The following is an 18,654-nucleotide window of genomic DNA, read 5'->3' on the forward strand; positions in this document are numbered from 1 at the left end:
CTCGGTAAGAACATCCCTCACAGGAAATTTCCGTAACTCCGCTCTCTCAAGTATTATATGGCTAATATGCGGTAGAATAATTGCAGGAGAGGAACTGCGGCTGATAAACTTCGTGAGCCGCGCAGTTTTATCGTCTGCATTTATCGCTGCATGATATATTATGGTCCGTGAGAAAAATCTAATTTTGCTTGCCGGCAACGCGAGTTCAAATACAACAATAACATCGATACTTGACAATACACAATGACGGGCGATAATATACGTAACATAATTTCCAATTTTCGCGGACAATTGCAGAAAATATTTTTATCACAGTTCAAGTAACCTATTTATATTTCCATACGATCAAAATTTCACAGTTTTCTCGAAATTTTCTGTTCCAAAAGAACGATTATAGAACGAAGAGCTGAGTCAAAAATTGCAATATTTAAAAATTATATTAAAATTAAGAAACATAAGTACACTTTGAAAGCATGTTTAAAGATGCGTTAAAGCGTGAAAATCTGGTTTAACTGGAACTTTTATTCTACCTTGCAAAATAAATTATCCATTTATTTTAAATTTATTGTATAAAAGTTCCAATCGAACAAGACTTTCACGCTTTAATGCAACTTCCAAAATATCTTTTCAAAGTATTCTTATGTTTTTTTTAATTTCATTTATTTCTTCAACTATTTTACTTCGCCCAATAATTCGAACATCTTGGTACTTTCTAATTAAAATAATGTTATCTAATGCATGAATATTAGTTGCATTTAATTGAAGCAATCGAATATAAACGTCTTAAAAATTAATGTAAAAGAATTGATGATAAAAACGATCGTTTTATTTCATTTCTAGGGGACGCAACATTTTCTTTTTCTTTATCGAGATTCAAACAGATAAGAAGCCATTAATGCTTGCAATTTGGTAGAAATATAAATCCGAATTTACAAATGAATTACTTTCCTGACAAAAGAAAAGTGTTTGTAAAAATTGTAATTGTTTGTAATTGTTTGTAATAATTGTATAATTGTTATATAATAGAAATCGTATGAAATTGTTGTAAGATCCTACGATAGAAAACAGTAGAACGAAAAATCAAAATGGCGGGACGCATGGTATCGACGATGACGACGCGCAGTGATCGATTTTGTGAGGTTAATTTTATAGAATACGAACCGCTCATTTGCCAAATTGATTGATTCAAAGGAAAATTTTTAATTTTCAAACGAATTTGTAAAGAGTTATTTTAAGAGAGTGTAAGTAAAATGGAAGAAATTGAATCGAAGTGACGATGATTTCAATCTAAAATAATTCGATATTACTTTCCATTAAACTTTATAATAATTATTTATCACTTAGGTACATATGGGAAAAATTTTAATGGGAGATTCTAGAGGCCAAAATAAGACGAAAATCAAGAATACCAATTTGTTGATGGAGACTTTGTTAAAAAGTTATTAATGTTTAAAGTTCAGCCCCGTATTGTATTTTTTTCTGGAAAATGCGCAAGATTACGGAGGTAAGTCTATTCACCAAAAATGATTCTAATTGAACCCCGCAACTGAAAATAATTTTTCCAAAACGATTTGAAATTTTTTTTTTCCGTCGAAAAATTTCACACATTCTCGAATTTTTGTCTAGAAAGTGGGTAGGATTTCGGGGGTATGTGTAATGACCAACAATGATTATAATTGACCCCCGCAACCGAAAATAATTTTTCCAAAACGATTTGAAATTTTCGAATTTAATTGTTAATAACTTTTTAACGATGCCTCCATCAACAAATTGGTATTCTTGATTTTCGTCGTATTTTGGCCTCTAGAATTCCCCATTAAAATTTTTCACCCTGTATATTTTTGTAGTACAAGTTGCGATTAATTTTTCTAATTTTATATACTTCTAAAAAGAAGAACGTTAATATTTAAAAAATTAGGGAATAAATGTTTCGATGATTCTTATATTTCGATGTGTTTTTAAAATAAAAGTTACGATTATTTATTTAATTTTAATAACAGTTACAACTCTTGGGAAAAAGAAACATCGATACTCGAAAAATTTTTGAGAAAAAAGGTAGGAATTGTTGACCAGCTAGATTTAGAAAATCGATCGTTATGCGACGCCGCCCCTAAACCTCGATGTTAGGGGTGAGACTTGAGCCTGGGAGGTCGTCACACCTATCAGCTTTGCCGTTGCCGATACATCTGTCCTGGTTACCATACTGAAATCTCACCACAGGAAAATGAATTCTGAAGGAGGGCGTTTCTCCTCTACTAACTCCAAAACTAACCGATATTTACGAATTTTTTTTTTTTAAGTTACTGTTCGTTTGAATTTAATTTGTTTCGAAACGAGGAAACTTCTTCAAATTATAATAAACACTTTTTATTATTTATTAATTAACTATGCTTGTTGCGCAATAACGAGTCTGACTCCTCGTAAGTTCTTATAACAATATATTGAACAGTTTCTTTAGTATCAAACACCAAAAAGTAAGGTAATTTTTGGGAATTTTGAAAATAGAAACCATTAGATCTATTTATCTGAAACTTTGTTCGCACATTTATTATATAGAATTTTTTCTAAGTACGTAGTCGAGTATTTTTGAAAAAATTTCTTGGAGGGTTAATATGTAATAATATACTTCCATAAAGGTAAAAATTAATCATCACTTAATAATATTAATTGTAATGATGAAATCTGTACAATACACTTATCAGAGTTCCAAAGTATCAGAGGTTATGAAATATTGCAAAAGTAATCAAATTAGAACAACTATATTAAACTTGTACACAATACATTTCGCATTTAACGCAATTAACTAATACTACACATATGTATATATCAAAGAAGAGAAAGATGAACTTGGATATTATGGAAAGAATATACGTGGACGCCTCACGGCCACGAGACATAAGTCCGCTCTCCCGAACGGGGAAACCCCATTCCGGCTCGCTACTATCGGCTACAGGCCCGCCAACAATGAAGTAACAATCCTCAAAACAAAATATTATCTACTATTTAAATTTAATCATCACTTAATGATAACATTAATTGTAATAATTAAATTTAAATAGTAGATAATATTTTGTTTTGAGAACTGTTATTTTGGAACTCTGATAAATGTATTGTATAGATTTAACACTAGAACTACAAAAGTGGTCAAACTGATCCATTCGTAGTTTCTAATAAAAATTGTAAAAGAGTTATTCAACTGGATTTTTGAAAATGTATCGTAGCTTTTTATAAGAAAATGAATAAACATTTATCTCCATTGCATTATACGTTCCTTCAAGTACATATCGTTTTAATTTCTTTTGGTGCAAATAGATACACTATAATTGTCGATAGTTCTAGTGTTAATCATTACAATTAATATTTACCATTAAGTGATAATTAATTTTTACCTTTATGGAAGTGTATTATTATTCAAAACAACAATATTATCTACTATTTAAATTTAATCAACACTTAATGATAACATTAATTGTAACGATTAAATTTAAATAGTAAATGACATTTTGTTTTGAGAATTGTTATTTTGGAACTCTGATAAATGTATAGAGTTAGTTACTTCGGAGTTGTGGCGATTCAGTCGCGCGTGGAATTAGAAATTGGCGGCAAAGGTGTTGTAGTCGAGTATTGGATATATCATTGGACCCCACATATCGTTTCCATCGTGATTCGCCATTGAATGATCCCCACCCTGTGTGTATTCCGGCTCCTCTGGGTGTGGCATGGGATTGCGTTGCCGGCTTATTCTTTGTGTCCCTCCGTCCTTGCCCCTATTGGCAATCATGCTCGAGCTTTACTTGTGGTTAATCTCTTGCTCCAGAATCTTTCTACCTTGCCCGTCACGCGATAGGTGCGCATTACGGAAGGGGGGGAAGGAGATTCCTGACGCTGCGCTCAATGTTCCTTTTAACCCAATGTGTCAATAACCAAGTATCCGGGGCTACTCTTTCCCACATTTTCTACAAAAATTCTTCTTCGAATCATCTTATTCTCCACACAACTCTGACTTTAATTGCATCGTCAAGGTTACAATTTATGGAGAAACATTTGAGATATATTTATATACTTGTAGGATAACCAGGGTACCCTTTCTTACAAATTGCTCAAAAATTGTTGATGATATCATTGATCTATCACTGGTATATGCATTATAAGGCGTAACAGACGAGAATCATGCCTAAAAAGAACTATGTATGATTACCAAAATCTGTAGAATAAACAAACATTGAACATTTAGTTCTGTTTCATTCATTCTCAGTGTTCTTCATCACTGTAATGTGATCAAGCCTAACAGAAACAACAATCGACAATTTCCCAGTATTTTTTCGGTCCATTTTTCTGAGGTACCACAGCACCATTACCATTTTCGTCTCATTCGAGACATTAACACGTTACAGAAATGAACACAAGAGAAAATGAGACAAAAAATGAAATTACAGACACATTTCTGGCCACACATTATATTTTCGGTAAAGAATTTTTTTCTCGAAAATGCCTAGAATATCGAGGGTATGTCTATTGACCAAAAATGATTGTAATTAACCCCTGCAACCAAAAATAATTTTTCCAGAACGATTTGAAATATTTTAATTTCGTCAAAAAATTTATCTACCTATTTTAATTTTTTTCTCGAAAGTGCGTAGGAATTCGAGGTTACGTCTATTGACCAAAAATGATTGTAATTGATCCCCGCAATCAAAAATAATTTTTCCAGAACGATTTGAAATATTTTAATTTCGCCAAAATATTTACCTACCTATTGGAATTTTTTTCTCGAAAATGCCTAGGATTTCGGGGGTACGTCTATTGACCAAAAATGTTTATAATTAACTCTCGCAATCGAAAATAATTTTTCCCGAACGATTTGAAATATTTTAATTTCGCCAAAAAATGTATCTACCTATTTGAATTTTTTTCTGGAAAAAGCGTAGGAATTTGAGGATATGTCTATTGACCAAAAATGTTTGTAATTAACCCCCGCAACCGAAAATAATTTTTCCAGTACGATTTGAAATATTTTAATTTTATCAAAAAATTTTTGCACTGAAACTGTTTAACACCCCTTGTTAAATAACTAATGCGATTTGGCAACTAAAAAAGTATGGAATCTTTAAACATTGAACTAAATTATAAATTTTGTTAATTTTGAAATTAAACGGATGAAATTTAGTAGAAAAGAAAGTGATTGTCCCTATTATGCAAAAATGTTATCCTGGCACTTTTGTCTCCCTATTATAGTTGCTCAAAATATGGCCTTGGGAAAGACTTAATAAAAATAACATTATTTTCTATTTAAATTTTCTTGCACTAGAAATCCCTTCGCAGAGTATAAAAATGTAAATGTTCGAATTTCACTTTGAGTATTATTTGCGGTAAAAATTTCTGCGTGTGTTCGGTTTTGCTCGTTTGCTATATTGTATGGTAGTTAGGTTGGTAGGTCTGAAAAATGTTATGGGCGTACCGTTCGAGGTCGAAAGTCAAAAGGACCGGGCTGGCTGTTGTTCTGTGACGACTTTGTGTCAAGATGGTAGAAAGAGGGAAAGCTAGCCGCCTAAGTACTTGGTCGCTTTGTCGGCACAATGGGCCCCAAATGTGTGGCGACAGCAGCAACAGATATACGGCAGGCTGATTGCTCGCTCTCGCTAAATCTCCTCTCCTTTCGGAGAAGCTTTTTGTTGTCGAAAGCCAATGTCTCTGCCATGGAGTTGATCAGAGATGTTTTCGTTCGAGAACGGTCCTATGCACCGAATCGGGAGCAAACCGTTTTAATGTTATTTAATGCCTTCGCCTACACGGCCAAACAATTGTTTACTTATCGAATACCAGTTTTTCCCCAATTCTTAACACGTTCGCGGACAGTAAAAATTTTAGTGAGCTGCAAAAATGGACAGGTCACTTATAAAGTGAAATTCTACTTAATTCATGAGCTAAGAGAAATTTTTAAATACACATAAACTAAATAAAATGAAAATACTCGGTAAACAAGTTAGCCATTAAAGTGGATAATAATTTGAAAAAATAAAAACTACATAGAATCGAATGCATGATAATGTGGCTTATGAATTTGAAAGATATAGTATTCGTGTCATTTTGCATCACAATGAAAATGAATGATATAACATTTACGTCCGCGAACGTGTTAAAAACTAATTTAGTTTATGGACGATCAATTTTAGTGCTTACTTCGGAAGATATTACGAGTGGTCGTATTAGGTTGTTTTACCTTACTTCGCTGTTCAGTCGCCTGCAAGGTGAACTTGATCCGTGATATTGTTTTTGTCAGGGCGATGGATTGATTTCAAATAAACACACATGGTTTCACAAGTATCGTATTCACAGACGGAAATACATACACATTAATTTGTAGTCATGCTACGACACAACGCGACGCGTGTAAGTTGATCGCACATGCTCTTCCAGTCGCGTGAACAAAAGAACGCGAACGACTAACGAGCAAGAAATGCGTGATTGGTCCAGTAGAACGCTCACGTAACCAGTAGAAGCACGGCGCCAAGATCGCGAGTTTTAAATTCTGTCTAACAGTTTTAGAGAAAGGTGAATACGATAAAAGGGTAAAAAGTGGAAAAGTTATAAAAATTGTAATCGAATTATTTTGTCCATGCTTTGAAGAACCTAAAAGAAATGTTTAAATACACAAAGTCAAAATGAAATGAAAATACTCAACGAACAAATTAGCCGTTACATTAGAATGCATAATAATTATGAAAAATGCATGATAATGTGGCTTATAAATTTGAATGTTATAGCATTCATGTCATTTTGCATCACAATAAAAATAAATGCTATATGCAGAGTGTTCGGCCACCCTTGGGAAAAATTTTAATGGGGGATTCCAGAGGCCAAAATAAGACGAAAATCAAGAATACCAATTTGTTGATGGAGGCTTCGTTAAAAAGTTATTAACGTTTAAAATTCCGCCAATACTGAATTTTTTTCTCGAAAATGCGCAGGATTTCGGGGGTATGTCTATTCATAAAAAATGATCGTAATTGAACCCCGCAACCGAAAATAATTTTTCCTGAACGATTTGAAATTTTTTTTTTCTCTGAAAAATTTGTCCACCTTCCTGAATTTGTTCTCGAAAGTGGGTAGGATTTCGGGAGTATGTCTATTCACAAAAAATGATTGTAATTGATCCCCGCAACCGAAAATAATTTTTTCAGAACGATTTGAAATTTTATAATTTAATTGTTAATAACTTTTTAACGAAGCCTCAAACGAAAAATTGATATTCTTGATTTTCGTCTTATTTTGGCCTCTAGAATGTCCAAATATGCAAATCTAGAATGTACAAATATAAAAGAAGTTTATGTCTGAAATTTGAAAATATTTTTAGTAGCATATCAATTTAATTTCATTTACAGTCCAGCCTTCTTTTTTTAAATAAATATTTTTTCTGGTGTCCTTACTTATCCTACTAATATTCTTACAATAATATTCTTAAAATATAAAATTTGTTACCGAATAAAAAATCAAACGTCCATTCGAGTTAATCGAGGCATAATTCGCATCATTTAAAATGTTCCTTTATTTCGTAACAATGAATGATACAGAGGGATCATAATTAATAAATTACAAGAATATTATGTGCACTAGATAAAGTCACCTTTGTACAAAAACGTTTAACTGGCCAATAAAGTTATCCAATTAACAAAGTCACAGTGGGAATTTCTTTTATTTTCGATAATTAGTTGAGATATCTTTTGATTGGTTCGATCGTTAAATACTTATAATATGTATACAAGCTTACTTATGAAATAATCTCAAAACAGCTTCTCGACGAGTACCTACAGTATCGTATGGATCTAATTCGCTATATGTATATAAAAAGGCAATTTTAAGGCATTGAGTTACACGAAGACACTGCGTTTACCAGACAAATATAAATCTACATATTGCAATAACGACAGATTCAACGATCCATTGCGCAATTTATATTCGAGATTCGGCAAATTGAACAATCGGTTAGTGGAAATAGTTCTGGGATCGAGAACCAGCCACTTTCCCGGTCTCCAAACTTCCGAAATGCCTGACCTAGAAGATGTAAAGATTTGAACGATTACAGTATTTTCTCTATATAAGCGAAAAAACAATTCCTCATACTTTATTGAGAGGGACTTAGCAACCTAGCATCGCTGAATTCATTTTCGTTTGCTTTGCTTTGGTTCGCCTATACCGAAATATTTTTCGCTTATATCGAAGTTCGCATATACCGAAATATTTTTCGCTTATATCGAAGTTCGCCTATATCAAAATATTTTTCGCTTATATCGAAGTTCGCCTATACCGAGTCCTATACCACTGTGGATAGAAGTCTGAAATACAAAATGAAATACCGATTCAATATAGGCAAACGTAAACATCGCCTGTATTTCGATACAAGCGAAACGAAACGAACTCTGCGACGCGTGCTTTCGATCGTTTATTACACTAGTAAACAAGATCTGAATTGTATATCGTATTTGGTGTCATTTTAATCAGAAAAATGTCACGAATATGTTGGTAAAAGTTTCAAAACTAAAAGAGGAAAAATAAGAAAAACTTTTATTGTTGCACTAGTGTTGCTTTACTAATAATCTGGACCAGTATCGTGATACCTAATATCGGGGTGTACAGATACGCAGCGGGGATACGGTATTTGCCTATATCGTAGACAAGTTTTCGCTTATATAGAAAAAACCACATTTCATTTGCCGAACCTTGCACCGGAGAACCATCGTTAAATATTATTGCTGAAGAGGCACGACAATCGATCGGGCTGTGTCTAAATTATTTACAGTGACAAGTCGATCTAAGTAAGCATTTCTAGGACGTTTCGTTATCGAAGAATTTATTTTAATACCGTTCAGAGCTGGAAGATTGGCTGGATGCATAGGGAATTAAGTAAATTATTTCACCTGTCATGCTCTAACCTATACTCACATTTATAAAATTTCACCATCGTTCGTTACAGCCAATCATAACCTCCGTTTCTTCTTCTCGTCGTTTCTTCAGCTCTGCACAAGTACTATAAAGTGATAACTTGTTGGCTAGGGTCCAACGAACTGAACGACGCAAGGGGCAAAGGGAGAATGGCACGATCCACTTAATCCCCTCCACTTGTTAGGCTCTTGGTTGTTATTGGGCAAGTCGATCACGAACCGAGCCTCTAAACAAGCCAAGAACCTAAACAGTGGAGGGGATTAGGTGGAGCATATCCTTTGCCCCTCGCGTCGTTTAGCTTGCTGGTAGCGTGCCAACATCTCGTCTCCCAATAGTATCTATCGTAGCAAAATGGACGCCACGGAATTTACTAAATGTTGGAAAAATTCAACTGGAGGTAAATCATTCTAATACGGATCACGCTCTAACTACTATTTACCGCATCTGTAGTAGGACTGTCGAAATACTCGCATAATCGAGCAGTTCGAAATTCGAATCAAGTCTAAATTTTTTAATATTATCATTTTTAACGAGACTTTAATACATTTCTAACCTATATTCGGACAAGTTAAATGGCTCCCAGATTTGTATACAGGGCAAAATAAATTACGATATAAGGCGAGAAATATCAATAAAAGTATGAAAAAAAAATAGTTCTATACTGCAAATATAAAAAAATGATTACATATGAAAAATACACAATATTGTTTTCCATAATAATTAATTCAATTCTGTTTGTCTAAAATGTTAATAATCGTCCAAAAAATTTTGATTATTATTCTTATAAGTCAAAATTTTACTAAAAGGTCTACGACCCGTAGGTATGGTCGCCTAAGTGCGAGGGCATCTTTTGCGCCCCCGTCAGGAGCGACCCTGCATGCATAATACTCTTTCGATTTCTTTCGAGCCGTTTTTCCAACAGCTTTTACTCATAAGTATTCAAGTATTCTGACAGCCCTAATCTACGTGTTTACGATTGCAACGAAGTGCATTCGAATGTATAATAAATCTGTGATACACTGAAAACGGTAAATTGTTAATCGTCGTACCGACGCCGTTCGTATCTACAGCTAAAAAATAATTTTTAAATACAATCAGTCTACACCAATGATACATTGGAATCGCATATAATATTTTTGAAATAAAACGTTGCTTTCGCTATTCTTATTTTAAATGTGATTGCTCGACGAGTATTTACATCGCGTTCTCACCAGTCCTCGGGTTTTAAGAAATTCGTTTCAGAACCGAAAATAATACTGATGTAATTTCATTTCGCCGCGGCAAACATTAGGCTCGAAAGTTATTTCATACGAAGATGAGGAGGGTAACTAATTAAGAGACTTTCCGTTAACTAACGAATATTAAATTCTGATTACATTTTGCAATCCCCGATTTCGATTTGCACAGCGTAGCAATTATTCTTGGACTGTTGTATATATGCCTTATAATATTTTGTAACGACAGCTTAAGGCACACAATGTTAAAATTATGGACACTGGTAATTAACGATAAACATTATACGTATATTCTTAACACATTTAAAATGTTTCGACAGTAAATAGCTACTCCCTCTCTGTGCAGGAATTTATTTTTGCTTCTTTCGAAAGCAGCACACGATCGATCGAAAGGTCCAAAAGGGTTAAGGTACTCGACGCTCGCAGTAGTTATCATACATTTCGTATTCACAAGAAACTTAAGGATTTAAAATAGAAATATGATAAAATAATCTTTATTCTATGTACATATTTGCAGTGCAGCGGTAGTAAAGTTATAATTTACTTTCGTTATCTTTTTTCCCGTCGCCCGACGCGTTTATCAAAACGTTTAATAACGTATAATAAAAATGTTATAATTTGTCGCACTAAACTCGAGCATCTATCACCGAAAACGATGCACAAAGCCCCATTTTCCTACGCTTTGATGCAATTTCTATAATTGTTGTTCAGGGAACGAACAACATCCGACATTCGTGTAGAACAATCGCCTAGATTTTGATTTCTTTTTTTATGAAACTTTCCCTTTTTTTAGTCTTTATCACATCGACGGGATCCTCGAAAATATCAAACTCGTCGATTCGATGTGTAATTCGCGTTTCAGTGAACTCTGCCACAAACCTGGGATTCTATTCCACCCAGATAAGGATAGCCACTTTTGGCCTCGCTGGGGCTGTGCGGCGTAATATGGTGGCTCATTCCTGTCGGGGCCGACACTCCTGAACTTGCACCCTGAGCCATGCACTCGCTCATGTTCGAAGCAGTGGAACTCACGCTGCTGCCCAGACTGCCCAGATTCAAGTTGTTGCTGGTCAAGTTCGAAGCTAGATTGCTGCTACTGTAATGAGTCGCGTTAAACAGTCTGTAACAGAAAAATGACAGGCATCTGAAACCAACATCTTCTTCGTTACACTTTGGAAATTAAATAGACTGCACCACGGAGCACAAGCACCACTACAATTCTCGAGAGACCGACGATAATTTGTTTCAATAAAACGTACGGAAAGACGAACCAACACTAATTAAAAACACGCAAGATATAAACTGTCGGAAGCACGCTGGTTGTACTATGGACGCCATGAAGTTGCATCTTAACGACCTCTTGAAGGAGTCCACAAAAGCGTTCCAGTGGCGTGACGTTTGAACCGGCACGACTCAACAAATTAACGATTTCTAAATATTAATAGTATTTCACGAATCAGGCTGCAATGAAATTTTAGTAATTGAAAAAGGGCGAACGTAATACTTATTTGAGACAAAATATAACAATAAGTATTTCACACAACCAATGGAATTATAACGTAATAACAATATTAAATTACAATGAAACGATTAAGTTATAAATTGAATAGATTGGACAATTTTAATGATGAACAGGACCTTGTTTCTTTTCTATTAACTCTATTGAAGTCGATTGTAAATCGAGAACGTCACGTAGTCGATCGGTGAGGGCGCCACCATAATGCAAGCGTATGCGCCACCTTGATTAATTAGTACGTCTTGCGACACGCGAGAAAGAAGATATGTATATCGAAATACAGTTTTTTTTTATAAAAAAGTTATCTCGTGCAAACTATTTCTTACTTATAAATACGTGCTTACTTATTAAAAATTTTTTCGTTAATTTCATTCCACGATTCAATTACAACTGTGAACTGCTTGAAAATTGTCGATTCTGTGCATAAACATATGCCCTATGATATGCCCTGCATATTTCATAAATATCAATAAATATGTGTGAGGAATTGCAAAAAAAAAAAAATTGCCAAAAAATTTAAAAAAATCGTGTTTTACAGCAAACCAGTCATTTGAATTTTGGTAAAAATATTAAAGATGTAAGATTGGATTTTGTGTACGGGAAGCCAGGCTTAATCAACGCGCGGCGTAGAAATTCTTTAATTTTGAGGATCGAGGATTATAAATTGTTCCTGGCGGGCGAAGTTCGCCGGAATTCATTAGCACTTGTATAGAGGCGAATTTGATTTGTGGCGACGCGCCGGCTAGAAGAAAATAGATTTGTAGAACGGTGCACGGGGACAGTCGATAAATTCTCGAGCTTCCGCCAGTTCTGCACTGGTTCGTGAAAGAAATTAAGAGGAGAGGAGAAAGGTCAGAGGAAGGAAACGAAGAGACGAGGAGAGAAGAAGGAGAGAGGAATTAAATGGTTTCAGCATCGGTACGTTTCAGGGTTCTTAACCGTGCTGCTGTGCCGAAACGGTCAAAAGGACCGCTACTCCGTTTTGAAATCGGTTGTTGGCAGCCTCGACACGCCCTAAACGATTCTTATTTGTATGTGTGCGAGCGTGAAAGTTTCTCGCGCTCGCGTGTGCGTATGGTATCGGTTTGCAAACGAGCAGTGAACTTTGATTGCACGGCAAAACGAGAGAGAACTTGTCGGCGGTTACTTTGAGAGTCGCGAAACGGAAAGAGAATTTCATCCCGAGGTTATGGAGGTGAAACTGCCCCGCATTAATATTTTAATACTGTTCCTGGAACGTAACATCGTCAACCTGCTTCTTATTCCCTATAAAATACCAATGAATTTGTTACTTTTTGCAAGATTTCCGAACCTTTCGGTTACCATTGTCGGATCGGTCGAGATAATCCTGCCGCGAAATAACGAACGTACAAACGTTTCGTTTCAAGATGGCGCCCTTGATATAGCCGTTAACAGATTTTCTATCGTTGCGCATCCACCACGCGCATACCGCTCGAACGACGTTAAAGGATCTCGCGTCCAGGCTGCCGTTTACTCGAATCTTTTGTGATTTCTTTTTTAATAGGTAGGTGGTCCGTTTTGTATTGAGACTTCGCAGACATCCAGTAATCCCTCGCTAATGTTTGCTAGCTCGGTTCCACGACGCGAACGATATCGAGGGAGGTACTTACACTATTCCAGGAATTCTCGACTCTTATTTATCTCTGTTAGACTCGATCGTATTACAGACGAAACTGAGAATCACTGAGAGCGAATGAAATGAAGAAAGATATCCAACGTTTGTTTATACCAGAGGTTCTAAAATTACTCGGAAGGCAAAGTATACAATTTTTTTTTTTAAATTGCATGATTTTCGTATTGTAGCTCGAGTTTAAAATTTGAAGGCTGATTTTTCATTTTTAATTGCTTCGAATCGTTTTAATGCGTACAACATCCTTATACATTTCTTCTACCTTATTTTTGTACTTCGTTTTTAACATTTTAATCTACTCCATTCCATTGTCTACATTATTTTGTGAATTTTTTCATTTCCTACATTTTCTGTTCTTACGAGTTGATTTCAAGGTTTTAGTAGATTGTTATTATCTAAAATGTTGTGTATTTTTTATATATAATCATTACTTTTTTCTTACTGTTAATAGTATTTTTCACTTATATACTTATATTACTATCATAAAAGTGTTGTACAATTTATTTTTTATTCATTCTCTAATTCTCACACGTGTGGTGCAAATATAGTCTTGTTTGGTATCATCTCCATTGAAAAATGCTCAACAATGCGATTACAATAATTTTATAATTATAAATTGGAAAATAGAAAAATTTCGTGTTCTTTCGGTGATTCCTTCGTAACCGCGTCATTACTGTGTCTACAGTTCTAGGAATTGGTGGGGATGACTCTGCGAACAATATCGAGGGAAAAACTAGAGACCATCAGCGAGGGACCACTATACTCGAAACGCAAGTAGAACCTGATTTAGAATTTTTGTGTTAAAAGTCACGGAATCGATGTCGGCGTCAGGTTAGGGGTCAAAGCAAATGAAAAAGATTCGCGATAATGGCTCGTTGAGAAAAATTCTTAGAAGCGGCGAGTGTTGAGGTTGTATCGCTTCCGGGGTGAAAGAAAGGGCGCGCAGTTGCCGGTTAAAGCTGGATCATCGGCGAAGATTAGCCGGTAGCGTTTCATTACGGGGGCCAAAGAAACAACATAATTGAGGACCACACAGAAAACGTGTCGGTGGGGCCCCGACAGCTTCGCCGCACTCAACCAACAACTCTCTCGCTCTTTCCCCTTTCCTCCATCTCTCTCTAACAGACCCTCAAACTCACCTGTTTCCACGTTCTATTTCGCTTACTTTTTATTCTCGCATTTTTCTTCGTGCATATCATCTTTTTTATATCTTCATCCCCATTTTCCTAACCTCTTTTACCCTACAATTGCTTCTGCCATATTTTATTCTCAGTTTTGGTAATTATTTACTTTAGGGGTCCTCAACTCCGATCTTGATGATTGTAAAATGTGTAATAGAAAATAAGTTTGCTCTATCTCTCTCCAACAGACTCCCAAATTCACCTGTTTCCATGTTCTATATCACTTACTTTTTATTCTCGCGTTTTTCTTCGTGCATATCATCTTTTTTATATCTTCATCCCCATTTTCCTAACCTCTTTTACCCTACAATTGCTTCTGCCATATTTTATTCTCAGTTTTGGTAATTATTTACTTTAGGGGTCCTCAACTCCGATCTTGATGATTGTAAAATGTGTAATAGAAAATAAGTTTGCTCTATCTCTCTCCAACAGACTCCCAAATTCACCTGTTTCCATGTTCTATATCACTTACTTTTTATTCTCGCGTTTTTCTTCGTGCATATCATCTTTTTTATATCTTCATCCCCATTTTCCTAACATCTTTGACCCTACAATTGCTTCTGCCATATTTTATTCTCAGTTTTGGTATTTATTTACTTTAGGGGTCCTCAACTACGATCTTGATGATGGTAAAATATGTTACAGAAAAGAATTTTCCTCCATCTCTCTCCAACAGACTCTCAAATTCACCTGTTTCCACGTTCTATTTCGCTTACTTTTTATTCTCACGTTCTTCTTCGTGCATATCATCTTTTTTATATCTTCATACCCATTTTCCTAACCTCTTTGACCATACAATTGCTTCTGCCATATTTCATTCTCAGTTTTGGTAATTATTTACTTTATGTGTTAATATGTTATAGAAAATAAGACACTGAACAACTTTTTCCTATAGATATAACCGCTGCACGGCCTTAATTTCCGAGATATTCCCAAAATTCCTTCCATTCCTCCTCTTAGGTTAGGTTCACACGAGCATCGAAACGGCATGCGTTTCTATGTTCTTCCTCGTCTTGTAATTGAAAACAACGAAGACAGACATGACCGGCGTTCCGGTGTCTGCCTTGGTTGTTTTTAATTCAGTTGTAAGACAAGGAAAAACATAAAAACGTCGTTTCGACGCTCGTGTTGCCTCCGCCCTACCGTCCGCCCCAACCTTATCTGCTGTTTCTATAAACATAGGCAGCGGCCGGCGACCAGAATAATGTAACGGGTGAACCTAAAAATTGAACTTAACCGATTTCAATGATTTTGAATTGCGCCTCAGCCTAAACCAGACCTAACCTATCCACACTGGACGATATGTGTACGATGTTATGATAAAATTTATTCGATTCGAACAATTTTGAATGTCAATGTGCGTGGTCAGCGACGAATCGATGGATTGGTTTAGGGTTAATATAAAAATAATATCGCAAATTAATTTAAACTAATAAAGTAACAATAATTATTAAAAGAATAAGTGTTTATTCATTTTGTTATAGAAAATTGTTTTTTAGAAATTACGAATGAGATGACCACTTCGGTGGTAGGTACTTTCGAAAAATAAAAATAAAATAAAAAGATCGACTCTTTGAAGGTGTCACAGAGAAATGACCCCCTAAATCACTCGATGGGTAAGGCGTGGACGGAAAGAGGAGAGGAAGCGAAGAAGTATACGGTGAAGTGTAAGAGCGGATACCTTCTGTGCTCTAAGGGTGTTTCGATCAATTAATTCAGCCATTGCGGCGTAATAACAGGTTGGCGAAATGCTCGGGCTGCTGCAGTATGATGTTACGTTCAGTAACACAACAGAGGCCAGTCCGCTCGAGCGCAGACTGCAAACGAAGAAAGTCTAAGGTCCGCCGAGTGAAAGAATCGACTTGGGAGGCCTCCCTCCCGTCAGTTGCCCTCTACAGGGAGATTCTTTCTTCGTCTCTTACTCCTTCGACTGCCACAATCAGGGGGCGACAGCGTTCGACGAAAGTAACGACCACACTGGCAATGAGTCACCGAGAATTTCTGTTTCTATAGAAACTATTCTCTGGCCAAGTCGATTCTTACGTTTATCAAACCGTATCATTTGGACAACGAATCTACCAAAGTGGTCAAAATTACTTCTTTTCTCATTTATAATAACGATTATCCATTTTCGATACATCTTGTTTTGGAGAAATTTATTGTTACTTTTATCCAAGTACAGCGTTCCCTTTTTAGATACTGTTCGCTAGTTTGGGTCCGCGACACGAACATTATCAATTATTGGGAAATTGTCGATTGTTATCTCCGTTAGGCTTGCACATAATATGGGATAAATGGTATTTTTGTAAGTGGAGACGTAGAGAAAATACATATAGAGGTTAATTTTATTTTTATAAATGGAACGTTTAATTTTTTATGCTCGATTTCGACAGACTGCTATTTGTCGGCCATTTATTTTATTCAAAAATGGCGGGAATAGCTCGTGCACATTTAATGTTATTTTCCTGCCCAAAACAGAATGTGCAAAGCGATAAAAAGAAACTATTATTAACAACTTACCCATAATTATCCGTGGTGGGCCTGGGCCATTGTTGCTGTGCAGCATAGTAATTCTCGCTATAGTTGTAGTGCTGCGGGTAGCCAGCGGTGGTTGTTGTGGCTGCAGCTACCGATGCTTGACCGTAGGTCTGATAAGTTTCAGCACTACCGTAGTGTTGTGTCTGAAACGACTGCAAACTCATTGTGTTGAAAGCGTTCAATTGCTGGCTGTTTAGCTGCTTGCGAAGCCTGGCCCGCCTGTTGCTAAACCAAACTTGCACGCGCGCCTCTGTCAGATTAGTCCTGGAACAACAATTAACAGACATCCGTTAAGGACCCAATTCCTGATCGTTTTAACAAACAGGCTGAAAACGTACACCGTTTATTTATTTATTACTGTATATTTTTACTAATTTTAGCAAAGGCAACACTAGCTTTCAAAATTCATCAATTTTTAGGTTATGTTGTTTACGATTGTCTAAAATGAAAGTTTTTATCTCGTAGATGATTGTACAATTTTCAGTCTGACAGAAACAAATCAAAATTCATCAATTTTTAGGTTATGTTGCTTGCAATTGTCTAAAATGAAAGTTTTGATCTCGTAGATGTTTCTACGGTTTTAGTCTGACAGAAACAAACGAAAATTCATCAATTTTTAGGTTATGTTGCTTGCAATTGTCTAAAATGAAAGTTTTGATCTCGTAGATGATTGTACGGTTTTCAGTCTGACAGAAACAAACCAAAATTCATCAATTTCCTCAAACAATATTGCTAATATTAATTGAACATAATTGATCGAATAAATTATTTTCTATAAACATAACATGTTCCAATAACACGTTCATTTGTACAAAAATCTATAAAAACTTTGACACGCTGATAATCCTAGTGAGATCGTACAATTCGATAGTGTTTGCATTGTTCGATTTACTATTTCATCGAACTTCCAAGTTTACTGTTTGCACGCTTACTTTTGAGCCAATTCCTCTCTGGTGTAAACGTCTGGGTACTGTGTTCGATGAAAAGCTGCTTCCAATTGTTCGAGCTGCTCGCCAGTAAACGTGGTTCTGCTTCGTCGTTGTTTTCTCTTCAACGCGATTCCTGGCTCGCTTTCAGTCTCCGAATCATCGCCGCTGCTTCCACCTTAAACAAAAAACATGATTGTGGTTACAAGCAACGAAACAACTGTAGACAAAGTAATTGATAATAATGCAGAGTAAAGAAGAAACGGGGAACCAATAATAATAACTCAATTTTAAACAAATTGATGTTAATTTTGGATCGTTCGAAACATTATAAGTTGTACTGAACACTGAAATTTAACAATTTTATTCTGCAATTAAATAAAACCTTTATTTATGCATAAGATGTGTTAAATAAAATTACTATGAACATAGAAATTCCAATTGCAAAGTAATACGATTGATTCACTTAAAAATAATTAAGAAAGTATTCTAGTATAAATTTTCCAACAGTTAAAAGAAGCTGTAATTGTGTCATGGAACGAAACTAACGACGAAATTTTGGGAAAACTAATCACGAGCATGCCCGGTCGCATTTCTGAGTTTATAAAGAAGAAACAACTCTATTCAATTTATAATTTAATCAATCCATTATAATTTAATATTGTTA

At 35.4% G+C, this 18,654-nt stretch overlaps 1 protein-coding gene across 1 annotated transcript in view; it reads right to left on the reverse strand.

Moving 5' to 3' along the window:
• Positions 1 to 11,033: 11,033 nt before the first annotated feature.
• LOC122397509 (protein gooseberry-like) overlaps positions 11,034 to 18,654 on the reverse strand; it is a 33,258-nt gene continuing 25,637 nt past the window's right edge. The window contains exons 4-6 of the mRNA XM_043396697.1: positions 17,994 to 18,165; positions 17,044 to 17,325; positions 11,034 to 11,295 (exon numbers count right to left, since the gene is read on the reverse strand). Of these exons, the coding sequence (XP_043252632.1) occupies positions 11,034 to 11,295; positions 17,044 to 17,325; positions 17,994 to 18,165 (716 nt within the window). The remainder of the gene's footprint in view (positions 11,296 to 17,043; positions 17,326 to 17,993; positions 18,166 to 18,654) is intronic.

Source organism: Colletes gigas, unplaced genomic scaffold, assembly GCF_013123115.1.
Source record: "Colletes gigas isolate AHSC1104 unplaced genomic scaffold, ASM1312311v1 Colletes_gigas_Sc00009, whole genome shotgun sequence".
NCBI classification, from domain to species: Eukaryota; Metazoa; Arthropoda; class Insecta; order Hymenoptera; family Colletidae; genus Colletes; species Colletes gigas.